This window comes from Anabrus simplex, chromosome 1 (assembly GCF_040414725.1).
Source record: "Anabrus simplex isolate iqAnaSimp1 chromosome 1, ASM4041472v1, whole genome shotgun sequence".
In the NCBI taxonomy this organism is placed as follows: Eukaryota; Metazoa; Arthropoda; class Insecta; order Orthoptera; family Tettigoniidae; genus Anabrus; species Anabrus simplex.
The window spans coordinates 493535924-493552914 of NC_090265.1; the positions used below are offsets into that span (position 1 = coordinate 493535924).

At 36.6% G+C, this 16991-nt stretch overlaps 1 protein-coding gene across 1 annotated transcript in view; it reads right to left on the bottom strand.

Annotated features, from left to right (window-relative positions):
* Positions 1 to 16991, bottom strand: part of FAM21 (Family with sequence similarity 21) — a 205746-nt gene that overhangs the window by 42896 nt on the left and 145859 nt on the right. The window contains exon 14 of the mRNA XM_067135340.2: positions 11455 to 12830. Coding sequence (XP_066991441.2) covers positions 11455 to 12830 — 1376 coding nt within the window. The remainder of the gene's footprint in view (positions 1 to 11454; positions 12831 to 16991) is intronic.

Here is a 16991-nt window from a genome sequence, read left to right on the forward strand (position 1 = left end):
CGTCACCACAGTTGCGCGATTACTATCAAAGGGTACAGAAGGGTCCACCTATTCAATACCATTAGCTTGTACAGTGTCCTATATAATTGGGACTAGTTTCGACCCCATATACACTAGGTCATCTTCAGCCATGATCCAATTGGAAAAAACATATGCCACTTACAAACAATAATAAAGTAAACAATCTGGTATGTCTCAATTTATAATCCAAATTTAAAACATTGATGAAGTCCGATAACACATCCAATGAAAAAAATGACACATCCACACTTCATCAATGTTGTAAATTTGGATTGTAAATTGAGACATACCAGACTGTTTACTTTATTGTTGGTTGTATGTGAGCAAATGTTATTTCGAATTGGACTGTGGCTGAAGATGACCCAGTGTATATAGGTTCGAAACTAGTCCCAATTATATACGACACTATACAAGCTAATGATATTGAATAGGTGGACCCTTGTCTCTCCTTTGATAATGATCAGTTGTCAATAAGGACCATAAAGAAATTCATAACTTACGACAGTTGCATGATTACGGAAAAAGGCCTTAAAGTCCTGAACTTTACAGGATAAGCTGCACATTCAGGGAGCAAGCTGTTAGCCTCAGGAATGTTCAATTTTGCTTGCTGGTTAACAGCAGGATTGCTGAATAACACAGTGAGTCTATTTGTGCTTGTATTTCACATTCCATTCAGAAGTTCGAAATTTATTTTGTGTTGAGTGGTACAGTGAAGTGTAGCGTATTTTTGTTGCGTGATGCGGTAGCCTATATTTGGATTAGGAACGTATAAACATACCTATCACATCACAAATTTTTGCTATTACTGCTTGCTATGAGTACAGCCACATTTTTCCTAAGTTCTGAAATTGTTCTTTGTCAACCCTTGTGAAAGAAATGTGATTTACAACTCTGGTAAAAGCTGTCGCCACAGCTGCGGGATTACGGAAAAAGTGAGCCTATTTGTGCTTGTATTTCATTCAGAAGTTAAGCCCCATTCACAATGCAAACGTAATGTAACGTAAAAAAATTAACGTTAACTTAGAATAATATATAAGTAATAATAATAACAACGTAAACGTTTCCACCTTTTCAATACTAAAATATATTCACAAAATTATAAATTACACGGTACTAGTTTCGACCCATCTAGGGGTCATCATCAGCCGTATTGGAGCAAAGATCACTTTTGGCGAAATCCTAAGAAAATGTTATTTTAAAGAATAACAAGTGAAATGAGATGTTATTATGGTAATAGTTAATAATACAAGGAATATACATACTAAGAGGTTTTTAACAAAGAATAAAGTATAAATGGGGTGTTGTAAAAATTATAATCATGGAAATCAGTAAGTTCTTGTACTGAAATGACATATATAAAATTATATATGGCTTAGGAAGAGGGCTTAAGGTGGGGCTGAAGGGTGCGGGAGAAAGTGTAATTGTCTTGGAAAAGTACCTTTCATTAAATTTAGGATTGAGTTTAGGTTGGCTGCATTATTGTTTCTGAGGAAAGTGATAAATAGATCGAAGAGTATGTTGGGTTTCTCTGAGATTTCATTGAGATTGTGACAAGAACTTACTGATTTCCATGATTATAATTTTTACAACACCCCATTTATACTTTATTCTTTGTTAAAAACCTCTTAGTATGTATATTCCTTGTATTATTAACTATTACCATAATAACATCTCATTTCACTTGTTATTCTTTAAAATAACATTTTCTTAGGATTTCGCCAAAAGTGATCTTTGCTCCAATACGGCTGATGATGACCCCTAGATGGGTCGAAACTAGTACCGTGTAATTTATAATTTTTGTGAATATATTTTAGTATTGAAAAGGTGGAAACGTTTACGTTGTTATTATTATTACTTATATATTATTCTCAGTTCAATACGGACCAAAAACATGAAATTCATAACCGTTAACTTAGAAGTTAGCAGCCATCTTATCTAATGGAACCATTCACAATGCGCTGACGTAAACTTAACTGCGAGTCCGTAAAATTAAAGGATTGCAAACTCCAAGCTCTTGCGGTTAATTTTACGTTAACTTTAAGAACCAGCCAATCAGAGCAGAGGTAAACATTGTGTGTTGTGCACGATATAATGACTTCTTTCGACAAAACGCTTGTACTTCTCTTTCAAAATAATCTTTGTGTGTATGTATGATAGAAGGAAAAAGAGTTACAAATACGCTGTACCGAAAAAGTAATAGGTGGGAATAAATATCTTCTGGCAATGAAATCTGACGGTAAATGGGGGGAGACAAGCTCGCAGCTCTGGCGAATGGACGAGACAATCCCTGTCATAAATAAAACAGTGTCCCTGTATATTTCTTAACGTTATGACGCACTACTAGTTTACGAAAACGATATCATCCAAACAAATAGATCCAAACATCTCATCGGGGTGTGATAGATAGGGTCATAGATGTCGGTAAAGGAGACTTCACATTTCTTTTTATTAGAAAAGGGGAAGCGAATCGTAAGAAAGGCGAACAGTTCAGGTTTCATCCACATGTCCAAAACGAACTGATGAGGTTCATTTCTTACAGTAGATTACCGAAATCGCCCTGAGATAACCTTCTTTGATTCAAGGGATGAACCCATTTTCTGCACCGTTGTTTAGATCGCCTTTTCAGGTACCATAGGCCTACACTGCTCCCAGGAGCAAAGCAATATATGTTTGAAGTAATATGAATTCCGCTACCACGTTGTTTGATTCCATCGAGGTACTGAAATATAAAACTGCGAGATAGCCCAAAAACCCGACTTCCGTGCTAAATAACATGGCAGTGTTTTGATTGGCTGCTGTGTACTCTTTACGTTAATGTTACGTTCCTCCATTGTGAATACCACAAATGTTACGTTAATTTTACGGTTACGTTACGTCGTTAAGTTTACGGTTACGTTTGCATTGTGAATGAGGCTTTAGAAATTTATTTTGTGTTGAGTGGTAGGCCCTACAGTGAAGTTTTTTGCGTGATACAATAGCCTATATCTGGATTAGGAATTTAATTGTGTGAAACTGACTAGTGTGGACTGTTGCATATTTGTCTTGTGATAGCCTAGGTATGGATACAGAAAAAGTGAAATTCCTTCCTAATAAAGACAACATTAAAATCTTTTAGAAAGTGGACTGACATCCGCATCTTTAAGCGCACAGAGGTCGCGAATGCTGAACTCGCACCTTTGAGTTTCAACTCCTTCGATTCGACCTGGTCGAAGTTTTCAAAATGGCGGCCAAAGTCATTCTGTCGCAGTTGCACATGGCCGAATATAACTTCCAATTCATTGTCTAAGAGTGTGACCTGAAAAAAATGTTTTATAACTCACTGCTCCGAAATAAAAGGCTTCTACTAACATTTGGTGTGATTTGCAATAATAATTGGATGTTTTTATTGGCCCCCATGCATTTGTTTTGATATTATTTTGTTTTCTCATGTTTTTCACACCTTTTAATAATTTCCTCTCATCTTGAGAAATGGTAGATATAGTTTTCACTGTACCCGTGGACACAAGATGTAAAATGCCTTCATGTTGGAAAAAAATCACATCTAGTGTTTTCATATCCTTGTTGGATAGTTTTTACTTGTATATCCAGTAGTAGGTTTTCTCGCTTAACACGTTCATTTTTGTTGACCCATGCAGAAACGTCGTAACGAGGTTTTACTGTAGGCCTATATGTTCAAGTAAAATACATAGCCTTGAATTTGGTTTCTTATTGACTGAAATGTTCTTTTTTCATGGCTGTAGCTCTAAATGTATTTACCATTAGTCATCCTTTTTTGTAACATACTTCCATTTAATATATCAAAAACAGAATTAGATACTGTTACATTAACTGATGCACCTGTATTATACAATAGAGTTTCTTCATTTAAAATAGCACTATCACATCTGTTGCTTAAAAACAGTGTTATATGTTACAGTTCAACGGCTTGGCCACTTAACAAATGACCTTCACTATTTCCTGGCGAAACAAACTACAAGTGATAAAAATCATTGTTATCCGTATTGAAGATACTGAATGTAGGATGCTAAAAGGTTTGTTTTTTCCACTTATTCAATACATATAAATTTTATAAATTAGGAATTTATTATTGATTCCACTTGAGACATGTTTCGCCCTTCATTGAGGGCATCGTCAGTCAAAATATCACCTCAAGGTAAAAAATCAGGTAACTGGTTAGTAGTTGACATGTACAAATGAATACATATTATTAATACACATACAAAAATTAAGTATGGGAAATAGTTGTACAAAAGTGATGGTTGAACATATAGGTTTATAGATGAAAAGTCAGCACCAATGCCTAAAATTAACACAGTAGAGTTCGGCAGTGGTGCTCTGGAGAAACAGTTGACGCAATCATAGGAAAATAAAAAGTTTAAAAATATTTACATATAACAATTAAGGGAGAAAAGGTGTAGTGTTCGGCGTCAATGTTTGTAACCAAAAATTAATGTCAAAGGTTGGTAACTATACAGTATTTACATTGTTCAATTGAACAGTTGAGATAAAGTTTTTAAAATATTTACATTATAACATTCAGCGTAAATGTTTGTAATAAAAACTAATGTCAATGGTTGGTAACTATATAGTAATTACATTATCTAATTGAATAGTTGAGAATTTACAATTATATACATAATTACACAAGAGCAGCTGGTGCGCAAGGATAAAAAATTTCAGTACCAAGTGCGTCCTGATGTTTTAGAGGTTGGAAGAAGGAATTAGCTAATTCTAAAATGGCAAAGAGTTTTGCATGCTTCAGACACTAGATAATGAGATCTTTGTGCTGATGCCACCAAATATGAACGAACATCCAACATTCTCTCCTACTTTAGAATTAGCTAATTCCTTCTTCCAACCTCTAAAACATCAGGACGCACTTGGTACTGAAATTTTTTATCCTTGCGCACCAGCTGCTCTTGTGTAATTATGTATATAATTGTAAATTCTCAACTATTCAATTAGATAATGTAATTACTATATAGTTACCAACCATTGACATTAGTTTTTATTACAAACATTTACGCTGAATGTTATAATGTAAATATTTTTAAAACTTTATCTCAACTGTTCAATTGAACAATGTAAATACTGTATAGTTACCAACCTTTGACATTAATTTTTGGTTACAAACATTGACACCGAATACTACACCTTTTCTCCCTTAATTGTTATATGTAAATATTTTTAAACTTTTTATTTTCCTATGATTGCGTCAACTGTTTCTCCAGAGCACCACTGCCGAACTCTACTATGTTAATTTTAGGCATTGGTGCTGACTTTTCATCTATAAACCTATATGTTCAACCATCACTTTTGTACAACTATTTCCCATACTTAATTTTTGTATGTGTATTAATAATATGTATTTATTTGTACATGTCAACTACTAACCAGTTACCTGATTTTTTACCTTGAGGTGATATTTTGACTGATGATACCCTCAATGAAGGGCGAAACATGTCTCAAGTGGAATCAATAATAAATTCCTAATTTATAAAATTTATATGTATTGAATAGGTGGAAAAAACAAACCTTTTAGCATCCTAGAAACAAACTACTCCGCTCCTACCACTCCTTTCTCTGCACAATGGTTATAGCGGAGGCAATGGAGGTAATCAGAAATACCGATTCCTGTTGCACAAACAACTGCTCTGCACCTACCGTTCCTTTCCCTGCACGACTGTTACAATGGAGAAAATGGAGGTGACTGAGGTAATTGGAGATACCGATTCATGTGGCATAAACAACTGCTCCGCTCCTTTCTGAGATCTAGTTTGAAGTAGTTGAGAACAAATACCCCAAGCAGGTACATTCATAGGTCTGGGTGGCAGAAGTCCTGCTTCTCTCATAACTTGATCTGCCATGTGGCTAGGAAGCCATGGGAATGTGATTTTGGAGCCAGCATCACACAACCTTGCTACATCATGGATCTGCAGCACCAGAGGGCGTTGAGGCAAACATCAATAAATTGCGAAGAGCTTAAAGAGTTGGTACTCATGACAAAGGGGCCTTGCTTGTGCCTTGGCGCAAGCTGCAGAGCTTCTAAAATGGCAAAGAGTTTTGCATGCTTCAGACACTAGATAATGAGATCTTTGTGCTGATGCCACCAAATATGAACGAACATCCAACATTCTCTCCTACTTTAGAACTGTCTAAGAGGACAAATCGTGCATCTGGATATTGGTAAACAAGCTGTGGAAATACATCTGATGAACTAAAGCATCTATGCTTCAGGTGACCTTAATGCACATCCTAGGGAACCACTGGACAACTGCAAGAAATATTTTCAAAATCTACTCATATAAAATAAAGTTTTGAATATAGAATTAACTGGGGAAAGAACAATGAATGTACCACTCAGAAAGTTACACTGCAGTGTCATAAAGCGGTAGGATTAGATGTAATCTTACCTGAAATGGTGAAACATAGTGGGAAAGTACAGATAAAATACTTTCATAGAATAACAATACTGTATTAGCATAGGATTTGGGTTAGATACCTATTAGGTACCTTCTAATTGGACAATAGTAGTAACTGCACCAACCTTCAAAAAAGTAAATGGGAAGGTCTCCAGCAGTTATCAAAGTATCTCTTTAATCTAGTATACCTACCAAGGTACCGTATTTACTCATTATTACACCCCCCCTTTTTTTCTTCCACTTTTACAGACAAGGGAGAGGGGTTCAATATGCGATAACCTCAAATTTTGTGCAGTGAACACATGGCTTCTAGGCTATAAAGAACTATAAATATAAATGAAAACATTCTACACTATTTAACAAACATATGAATGTGTTTGAGTTTTACTGGCTATTTTTGCTCGAAGGCAGTATTTCTAAATGTAAAATGACAATAAATGGTGAACACGACTTTCAGGCCTTACATATAAAGTAAATAAACTTGCAGTCAGTTTTAGTTATTCATATCACGTCATTTGTTACATCTCATTAATTCCTCTGATTAGGTTGACGCAGGAAGGGCATAAGGTCATAATAACTCGCTACGAAGGTTCGTCCCGCTTCATACTCCACCCCGTAGAGAAAAGGGATAAGGTTATCGTATTACCATATTATGCAATATTGATACAAAAGAACTCAGTGGCCAGTCATTTGTCTCTGTCAGTTGAGCAGTAGGCCTAACACACAGTAAACCTGAGTAAACCTAATCACTATGCGGCCCTGCGGTGTAGGGGGCAACGCGTCCGCCTATCATCCGGCGGCCCTGGGTTCGATTCCCGACCGGTTCAGGGGTTTTAAATTGTAAATTATTAATATCCCTGGCCTGGGGACTGGGTGTTTGTGTCGTCCTTAATATTCCTTTCCTCACATTCAACACTTTACACTTCCACAATTTCCATTTACACGCAGGTTCCTAATATACGGTGCAAGTAGGGGCAAAAGATCTTTCTAGGTCGACGCCCCGAGCAAATAGCATTTTTTAGAAAGAAACAAAAACCTAATCACTGCTTTCATTTGAATTATTGTCCTGTGCTGCCAACTTCTCTGCTACCGGCATGTCGTCATTCCTAATGATGTCATTTTCACTGGCATCTCGTCAGCCATGCATCAAGAGCATTCGAGGTCTTAAAAATAGTTTTGTTCCTGACTACAGAGTGCAAACAGTGAGAATCTTTTCCCAAATGGTTTCTGGAGATGGTCTCTGATATTACCTGTTGGTGTATGTGTAGCAGAACCCACTCCTTCCGAATAAAACCGTGCTGTAGAAACTAGGAAGTATGCCAAACAACTAGTTGACAACTAGCGTATGTTACGAGTTGTACTTCAAAATGTAATACATAGTAACTGGAAACTTTCTTTGGATAACTGCAGCTGTTGAAAGCCAAACCCTTATTTTAAAGTATATTTCATGCTTGTTCTCCACATTTATCACATCAGGATTCACCTAAACAGCTGTAAATGTGATAAGAGAGACCACATTGTTTAGGTTAGGTATTCTATCAAGTACCCGCATAGTGCCAGAAGTTCCACGACAGGAAGATTAAAAATAAATAACAGGAAAGTTTGCCGCATTTATGGATATCTATAGGAGTGGCAGTAATGCATTTTATCATCATAACGTTTAGTTTTGTACGATCGTTGTCTCAATTTTTTTATTAACGCATAGTACGTTTTGTTTGGCGTCTCCGAAAATCGTTAAGTGGGGACGTAAAATTATTATTATTATTATTATTATTATTGTACCGGGCGGTACACCTCCACGCCGCTAGTTCAAATATTGCGCCAGTTGAAACTCCTCTACAGGAGAAAGCCTGAACTTTAACAAACTGTATTAACTCAACAGTTTCTCCGAAGATGGCTCTGTGTGAATTTTGATGTGTTTTTGTTTGTAATTGATCAAGAAGTGTGGACGTTCTCTACCAGATGTCTCTACTAAAAACTATGATTACGCACTCTGGTGCGAAGGAATGAACTTTCTTGAAGAAATTTTGTATTCAAAAGTTGTTGTCTTTACTAAATTTTGTTCTTTTATTTTTTGGGTTGGCAATATTAATCCTTCTGTCCGCCAGTTTTGAACTCAGCCAATCTCGAATTTCTTCTTCGATATGGATATGTAGCTCTAAGCTATCCAATAAAGTTGAGGGGGTGTGTCTATTCATTCTTGAAAGGTCTCGAATTTTCCACGAGGGTATAAAAACTGCTGATTTTCTTGTCTCAGGGCCACTTCAGTAACATCTAACTTAGTGTGTGGATATGTAGCAGGGGGCGGGAAGCGCCTCTTTCTTCAAGCAGCAGCTCTTCAACAAGGTAATGGCCTGTTAACATCTTTATTTCTCGCTAGCTCAGCAGTTTAACTCTCGGGGAGGGTTCAAAACCTTTTAATATGTAACCTACCATTTTAAAATGTAAATTCCTCTTCTGTCTATGTAAAAACTACAAATATCTTTTCCTGTAAAGCGGGGATAGAGAGTGCTGTACCCTCTCGAGCTCCCCTTCATTTTGAAATTGAGGTGACTACGTTTTAATAACCTTAATGTATTAAAGTTTTCTCATACGGGTCACCTCCCTAGCTTGGGACTAGCCCCTGTGTATTGGCCTAGAGCCACTTAGGCTTTTAAAAAGGTATTTGGAGTGCAAGTTCACGCCTCCAGTCCTCTCTGTACTTTGGGCCAGTAACTTAACCTGTTGTTTTATTTTCATTGCGAAGGCCCTGTAGGTTGGGTATTAAATACCCCTGTTTCTTTGTGTGCCTTAAGGGCAGTTAGGAGTGAAGTTTGTTGTGGCCTTTGATAGGCTTGTAAAATTGAGAGCGGGTCTGCTCTTTCCTAAACACGATCTCTGCGTGCCTCTAGGAGGCTTAACATTGTGATTAGGGGCAAGTGCTCCTTGGCATGATGGGGTTTTCTGCCCCTTTGTTCAATTTTGTACCTTGGTAAAGTTGGGCTAATAGCTCAAGGATTGTAATTGTGGGGCTCGAAGCCCAGATCTTGTAATTATCCCCTAACTCTTATAATTTCTTTGTATCTGATTTTGACTTGTTGACTTGTTAAGTTTTCAAATTCTATGTCACCACTGTTAAGTTTTGAAAATATAACCTTTGTTGAAATTTTAATTCATCTTTCGAACTTGTAGTTAGACCCATTCCAACCCGCACCTTCTTTCACCTCTGCTGATCCACCAAAACACGGTAACAATTATTATTACTATTATTATTACTATTATTATTATTATTATTATTCATGGAGGTACGTTGGCAAGTGAAACAATCGTTATGATTGGATTGTTTTTATCACATTTTAAACCTACTTTTCTCCAAAAAAACCTAAAGTATATTGGCCTGAGTTACAAGATATTAAACTATCACTTTGTTAATGATCTCGCCTGCTATATTAATAGCAACAACCGTGAATATTTCTTAAGTAAAATTTCCTCATCCTGGGGTGGTGCAGTTTTTTTTTTAGACAGGCCCCCAGTGGAAGGGAGTTGCATGTACCATTTTTACCGGAAAAATCAACCTTCCTGCTGTTCGTAAATCTCTGGCAATACGGTACTGGGAATCGAACTCAGACTCCCGAGAATGGCAGCTAATTGTGTTTACCATTATGCTGCAATTAAGTTTACAGGGGCTAGACAGAAGTGAAATCATTCACTGTAACTGTTTAAATTTACATGTACTTTCTGAACAGCATACAACGGCAGCGAGGTATTCAGGTGTGTGAAAACGTAGTAAACAGTTTAGCTTATGCCAATGACTTGGTCTCAGTGACCAACTGTGTTGAAAACTTATCTAATATACTGGAACATGGAAAGGGATACAAAAACATTTGGTAAGAAAATTAAGATTTTTCAAGTAGAAGTTAGGAAGAAACATACAAGGACTGAATGTCAGGTTAAAAAAGTAAACTTGAAATAATGACTCATTTCAAGTACTTACAATACCAATATTTATATTCCCAGATTGTTAATACAATACGTGAAAGTCATTCCCGATCATCTGAGTATCTTTCCTGATTTAAAGGGATGGGATATCAACAATGATAAGCATATTGGAATAGTAATTTTGACATCTATGATGAATTATTTGGCTGCATATATGACTTTTCAAGAGCCTCTGTGGCTCAGATGGCAGTGTGCCGGCCTTTCACCGCTGGGTTCCATGATTCAAACCCTGTCACTCCATATGAGATTTGTACTGGACAAAGCAGAGGCAAGACAGACTTTTCTCTGGGTACTACAGTTTTCCCTGTCATCTATTAATTCCAGAAACACACTCCAATACAATTTCATCTGTCAGTTATTAATCTTTACCCCAGAGGAGTGCAACAGGCTTCAGCAGCTGACACAATTCCTATCCTTGTTGCTAGATGGGGGCTTCATTCATTCTATTCCGGACCCAATCAAATGACTGGAAACAGGGTGTGGATTTTCATCTTTTCATATGATTTCAATACTAGAAAATATGGATAAAGTTGATGTGATGCTGGAAAATAGACATTGGTAAGAAAATTAAGACTTTTCAAGTTGAAGTTAAGAAGAAACATAAGAGGACTGAATGTCAGGTTGAAAAAGTACATGATAAAAAATAAGAATTTGACAGTTATGAAGAGTGCTGAAATGACAAGTAGTTTTTAAGACTAGGTCTAAAGCATAACAAAAATATTTGCTAAAGGATCACTAGAAGCCATGAGATACTGAATTAAAAATCTCTATTGTTTATAATGTTTAATGAAATACTCATTACAAACTATTCCTAGTAATTTTAAGTATTCTGTGCACAACATAAAAAGGAATGCTATTGGTCTGATAAATGATAAATTTTGCTAATGTAACATGCTAAATAAGGACTAGCAATCCTTTTTTCACCCTTACAACATTTCTTCTATTCTATGGTCATATATGGAATATTGTAATATTTGAACCAAAATCTCACTATACGTATTTTTCAGAATAGTAAGAATAATGGAAATCTTACCAACAGCAGTAGCAGAAGCAGCTTTTGTTGGACCTTGTTCCTCAGCTGTGGACTGCTTTCTGACACTTATTATGCTTCCATCGGGAGCATCCACAACTTTGTCAGGTGAGTAGTCTTGAAGTATCGCACTTAAGGTATTTGAACTCAACGCTTTTTCATTCCCTACACTCAAGTCAACTGCACTGCCACTCACTTTCTCATCCAGTGATCCAGTTGTCCACAAGTCTTCCTCATCATTAAACAACATATCAGTGGTTTTGCGGATGTTTAACGTCCTTGGGGGTTCAGGTTTTGCTGTTGCTGGTGCCTGCAAGAAATCTTCACTTCTGCTTTGGCTTGTGTTATCAGTTCCTGACTTCAGATGTAACTCTTGGTCTGCTTTCTCCTCCAGTATATTATTCACTACTTCTTGTTGGCTTTCCAAGGAATGAATATTTTCACTTTGTTTGAAATTCTTTGTCAATCTCTCAACACCAGTTTCAGTTTTGTTTTGGTTACTGGATACATTGGATGATACTGGAAATATATCACTTTCTTCAGGAGAAGATTCAAACAAAGATGGTTTTGATATAGAGCTTTTAGATTTCTGACTACCAAGTGACTTGTAACTTGTTTTATTTTCTGATTTCTCCTGATCATCAACAGTGGTTCCAGGATCATCAAACAGAGAAATTGCTTTACTAATTTCCCCAATATGAGTAACAGATGTTATGCCTGTAGAACTATTTGTAGCATCTGAATCCAGTACACTATTTGTTATATCACTTCGAACACTACTACTAGATTTACCGGAAGTACTCGCACTTGCACTTAAATTATTACTAACTTTAGGCACAGAAACTTGAAAAATATCAACAGTACTATCAACATCATCAGCAAATAAGTCATTTTTTAAAGCTTTTTTAACAGAACTATCTAGTTTCTCTGAGTTTCCTCCTGTCCTTGCTGGAATAGCAAAAATGTCATCACTAGGATCACTAAAATCATCAAACAATCCATGAGAAACCTTTCTTGCTCCTGAAATATTGTCATCAAATAATGAGCTACGTGTATTTTTTTCCTCAGGCACAATTTTTGGAACAGAATTCATATTATTTTTCATTCCACTATCTCCACTAAATATATCAAACCCTGGGTCATCTTGTTGGGAAGCACCAAACAAAGCATTTTCATCATCAAAGAGTCCCTTCTTCTGCAAAGGTTTCTTCTCCGCTGCAAGGAGGTCTCCACTGCCCTGGGATCTTCGTGAACGGGAGCTTGTGGAGCTTGTAGAGGAAAAGAGAAACTCATCATCCCCAGAATCTGAGTCATCAAACAGAGACACTGGTTTTCTATCCTTCCCTCCTAAATTTGATGGTGGTTTCATTCCACCAGTTCTGAAAAAGTGAAAAGGTTATGACAATAATGTGCATCAATAATTAAAATACATTCTTAAACTCTTTGGCAGGCAACTGATAGGAAAGTCAGAACAGAGAACTGGCATAACAAATCTACTGTTACTGGAATGACTTCTGAAGAAATTAAATATAAAGAAATAACTATTCAACAATTATAAAATACAGTATACATAGTCAAATTTCAAATACTGGTATGAACATGATTTTCACAGATAATATTTGTGAAACTTATCACAATATTTAACATAATACAAATATATTTAGTAACAAGAATTTCTTCCTACTATCAAGTCCAAAACAGACAAGAATTACACTTACTCATGTAATTTTCCTACTTTTTTGGTTGAAGGGAAAATTATGCAAACTTAACTTTGAATCTGTAACATTGATATAACAATTCCACCACATTTCAACAACAACAACAACAACAACAACAACAACAACAATAGGTAAAAAAAATCCCATATTATGAATACAGACAAAAAGGTTCTAGCTGTACTGGAACTAATCTCTGCAGATAGAAGGAACCACAGGATCAAACAAGATGGATATTGTCCTTCTTGACAAACATCTCAGGAAGACTGACCTGCTGATCACAATATCCACCAGGCCTGTGTGCAGAAGATTAGAAAGTACGCTGACCTCACAGAAGTAGTTGAAAAACAGTGGGAAATGGACCTGGCAACAGTGAGGCCTTTAGTCATCTCTGCCACAGGACTTGTGCACAATAAGCTGCAACAACACGTGCAGGATCTGGACATCGCCTATACACCTGCTTCTTATCAAAGCAGTAGATCTTAAGAGAACTTGACAACAGTCTGTCTCCCAATCGGTGAACCACCATGGCGAGTGAAATAATGATGATGATGATGACAACAACAATAATAATAATCGTATGGCCTCAGTGACCATTTGAAGGTATTTTTAATCCGACAACGTAGACCATCAATTTTGACATTCTATTTTACTCTACCAGATTTCTCTTAAGTGATGTATGACTGAATTTTATTTTATTCTGTCAGGTAAACACAAGTAACACAAATGAAACCAGAGACCTTTTACATGATAAATTCGAACAACAAAGTGTCGAACGGACTTGCGCCCTTCAAAACTCTGACTACCTCTGCCAGGATTTGAATCCATACATTGGGATCTGAAGGTTGACACACTACTACTACTAATCCACAGAGGGAGTTATTTCGGTACAGTCCTTTGGCAACTGGTCAACCTTCCTTTGAAGAGGAAGTTTGTTTCTCTTCATACCACCCTTTGCTTGCTTTAAATTATGAGATTCCTCTATTGAATCACTCCAGGATCTCCTGCACCTTTTGAATAGCCATCATCATCATCATCATCATCATCATCATCATCATCATCATCATCATCATCATCATCATCATCAATGTCCCACTCCAGTCGCCTGGGTGTGGTTAACAAGCCTCCTCCACTCCTTTCTGTCTTTCCACTTTTCCTGCTCCATTACTTCCGCCACATCCAATCCAGCTTCTCTAATGTCTCTCCAAATCTGATCCATCCACCTTCTTCACGATCTTCCAACTGGTCTCTTTCCCTTAACGTCTCTTTCCAATTACCTTCTTGCTACCCGTTCCTTTCCCATTCTTTTTACATGTCCGAACCATCCCAGTTTTGTTTTCTGTATCTTCTGTACTAATGGTTTTGAATTCTGAATTTTGAATTCTATCTCTTCTTGTCTTTTTAACCAATGTTCTTAAAAATTTCAGTTCTACTGCTTGGATCTTATCTTGTCTCTTATTAGTTACCAGCGTTTCTAGTCCGTACGTTACAATTGGTATGAAATACTGTTTATATACTGTTAATTTCATTCTCTTGGGTACTTTGTCATTCCATAAGAGATCTCTGATTTGATGATAAAATGTTGTACCTTTACTTAGTCTGTTAATAATTTCAGAGTTGATTTCATTACTTCCATTAATAATGCTATGCAGATATGTAAACTGTTCTACATTCACTAACCGTTCTCCGTCCATGTTCACTTGGCTTACCTTTTTTCTCTTTTTCTCCAGTGCATGACTACAGTTTTATTTTTACTAATTACCATTTCAAACTCCTTCAGATTTTCATTCAAAACGTCCAGTCTTCTTTGTACTTCCTTTTCTCCCTTTCCCCAAATCACCACATCATCTGCAAATACCAAAGCATTTACTTCATGACTACTGATATTCTGTTTTACACGTTTTATGATTTCATCCATCAATATAATAAACAATAATGGTGACAGTGCACTTCCTTGCTTGTGACCTTTTTCTTGTATAAAATGTTTCAGTCACCGCTCTCCCACTTGTACACTGCTTTTACTCTCATGATACAACATTTTTATCTTATTAATTAATGGTTTTGGTACATTCCATTTTCAATAGGCATTCCCATACATGTTTTCTCTTAACTGTATCATAAGCTTTTACCAAATCCAAAAATACAAATATGATTTTCTTGTTCCTTTCCAGATGTTTTTCCATTATCATTCGCACTGTAAATATCAAGACTATTGTTGATCTATTTGGTCTAAAGTATATTGTTCTTCCTCTAACTGTGTTTCTATTTTACCCCTCAGTCTTTTCTCTATGACTTTTTCCATTATTGTTAGCCCATGTGATAATAGGGTTATACCTCATAATTTTCACATTTCTTCCTATTTCCTTTTTTGAATAGTGGTACAATGTTTCCTTGTTGCCAATCTTCAGGTATCCTTTCATCGTTCCATATGGCATTGAGGGCTCTGTATAGACACTGTAGTCCAATGCTTCCTGCTGCCTTAATCATATCAGCATTGAATTCATCTTTTCCACTTGCTTTACCTTTGGCCAATGCTTTGACTGCCCTTTCAAGTTCCAACCATGTTATCGGGTTCTCTTCTTTTTCTCTGTCTATCGTTTTCATTTTCTTATCTCCTTCTTCCTCCGAGCAGTCATCCTCATTATAAAGTTTTTCAAAATACTTTGCCACCACCTTCTGAAGACCCTTTCCATCATGTACTATGGATCCATCTTCTCTCTCTAATGCCTTGACTTTTTTCTTGATTCATTCTTTTCGATTTGATTACTCTGTATAATAGTTTCTGATTTTCTTGACTATCTTGCTCAATTTTGTGTGTAAACTCTCCCAAACATTTCTCCTTTTCTTCCTTGATACTCCTCTTTACTTGTAGTTTCAATCTTTTGCATTCCACATGTAAACTTTCCATCTTATTCTCATCCCTCTGATACGTTTTTGCTTTTCCTTATCCATTTCTTTCTTCACCTTGTTCCTTTCTTTTATGTTATTTTATATTTTGTCTGTTCACCACCGGTTCTCCTTTCCCCTAACCTTTGCTTTTGTTTTCCCACATACCTCAGTTGCTGCTTCTACAAATGTCAATCTTAAATTGTCCCACTCTTCTTATCCACTTCGTACTTCCATGTTAGGCAACTTCCTTTTTATACAATCTTGGAATGTCATTCTTTTATCCCCCTCCTCCAATTCCCAAATCCTGATCTTTGGTTTCTTCTTTAATACAATTTTAGGGATTTTTACTTGTTTTAATTCCACAATTAGTAATCTATGATCACCTTCCATACTTCACTGGGGATTATCTTTGTATTCATGACATATCTTCCGCATTCCCGGTCCGCTATTATAAAATCGACGAGTGTTCCATACGGTCCATCCCAACTATATCAGAGCCGGGCTGAGTGGCTCAGACGGTTAAGGCGCTGGTCTTCTAACCCCAACTTGGCAGGTTCGATCCTGGCTCAGTGTGGTGGTATTTGAAGGTGCTCAAATACGACAGCCTCGTGTCAGTAGATTTACTGGCACGTAAAAGAACTCCCGCGGGACTAAATTCCGGCACCTCAGCGTTTCCGAAGACCGTAAAAGTAATTAGTGGGACGTAAAGCAAATAACATTATTATTATTATTATTATTATTATTATTATTAACTATATCAGCTGATCTTATGGCTATTCCTCTTCATAAACCACCTGTTATTTATTATCAGGTTATTTCTGATACAAAAGTCCAACAGTTTCTCCCCATCTTCATTTCTATTGCCATACCCATGTGGGCCCAGAACATTCTCATACCCCATTCTATCAGTTCCCACATGAGCATTCAGATCTCCCA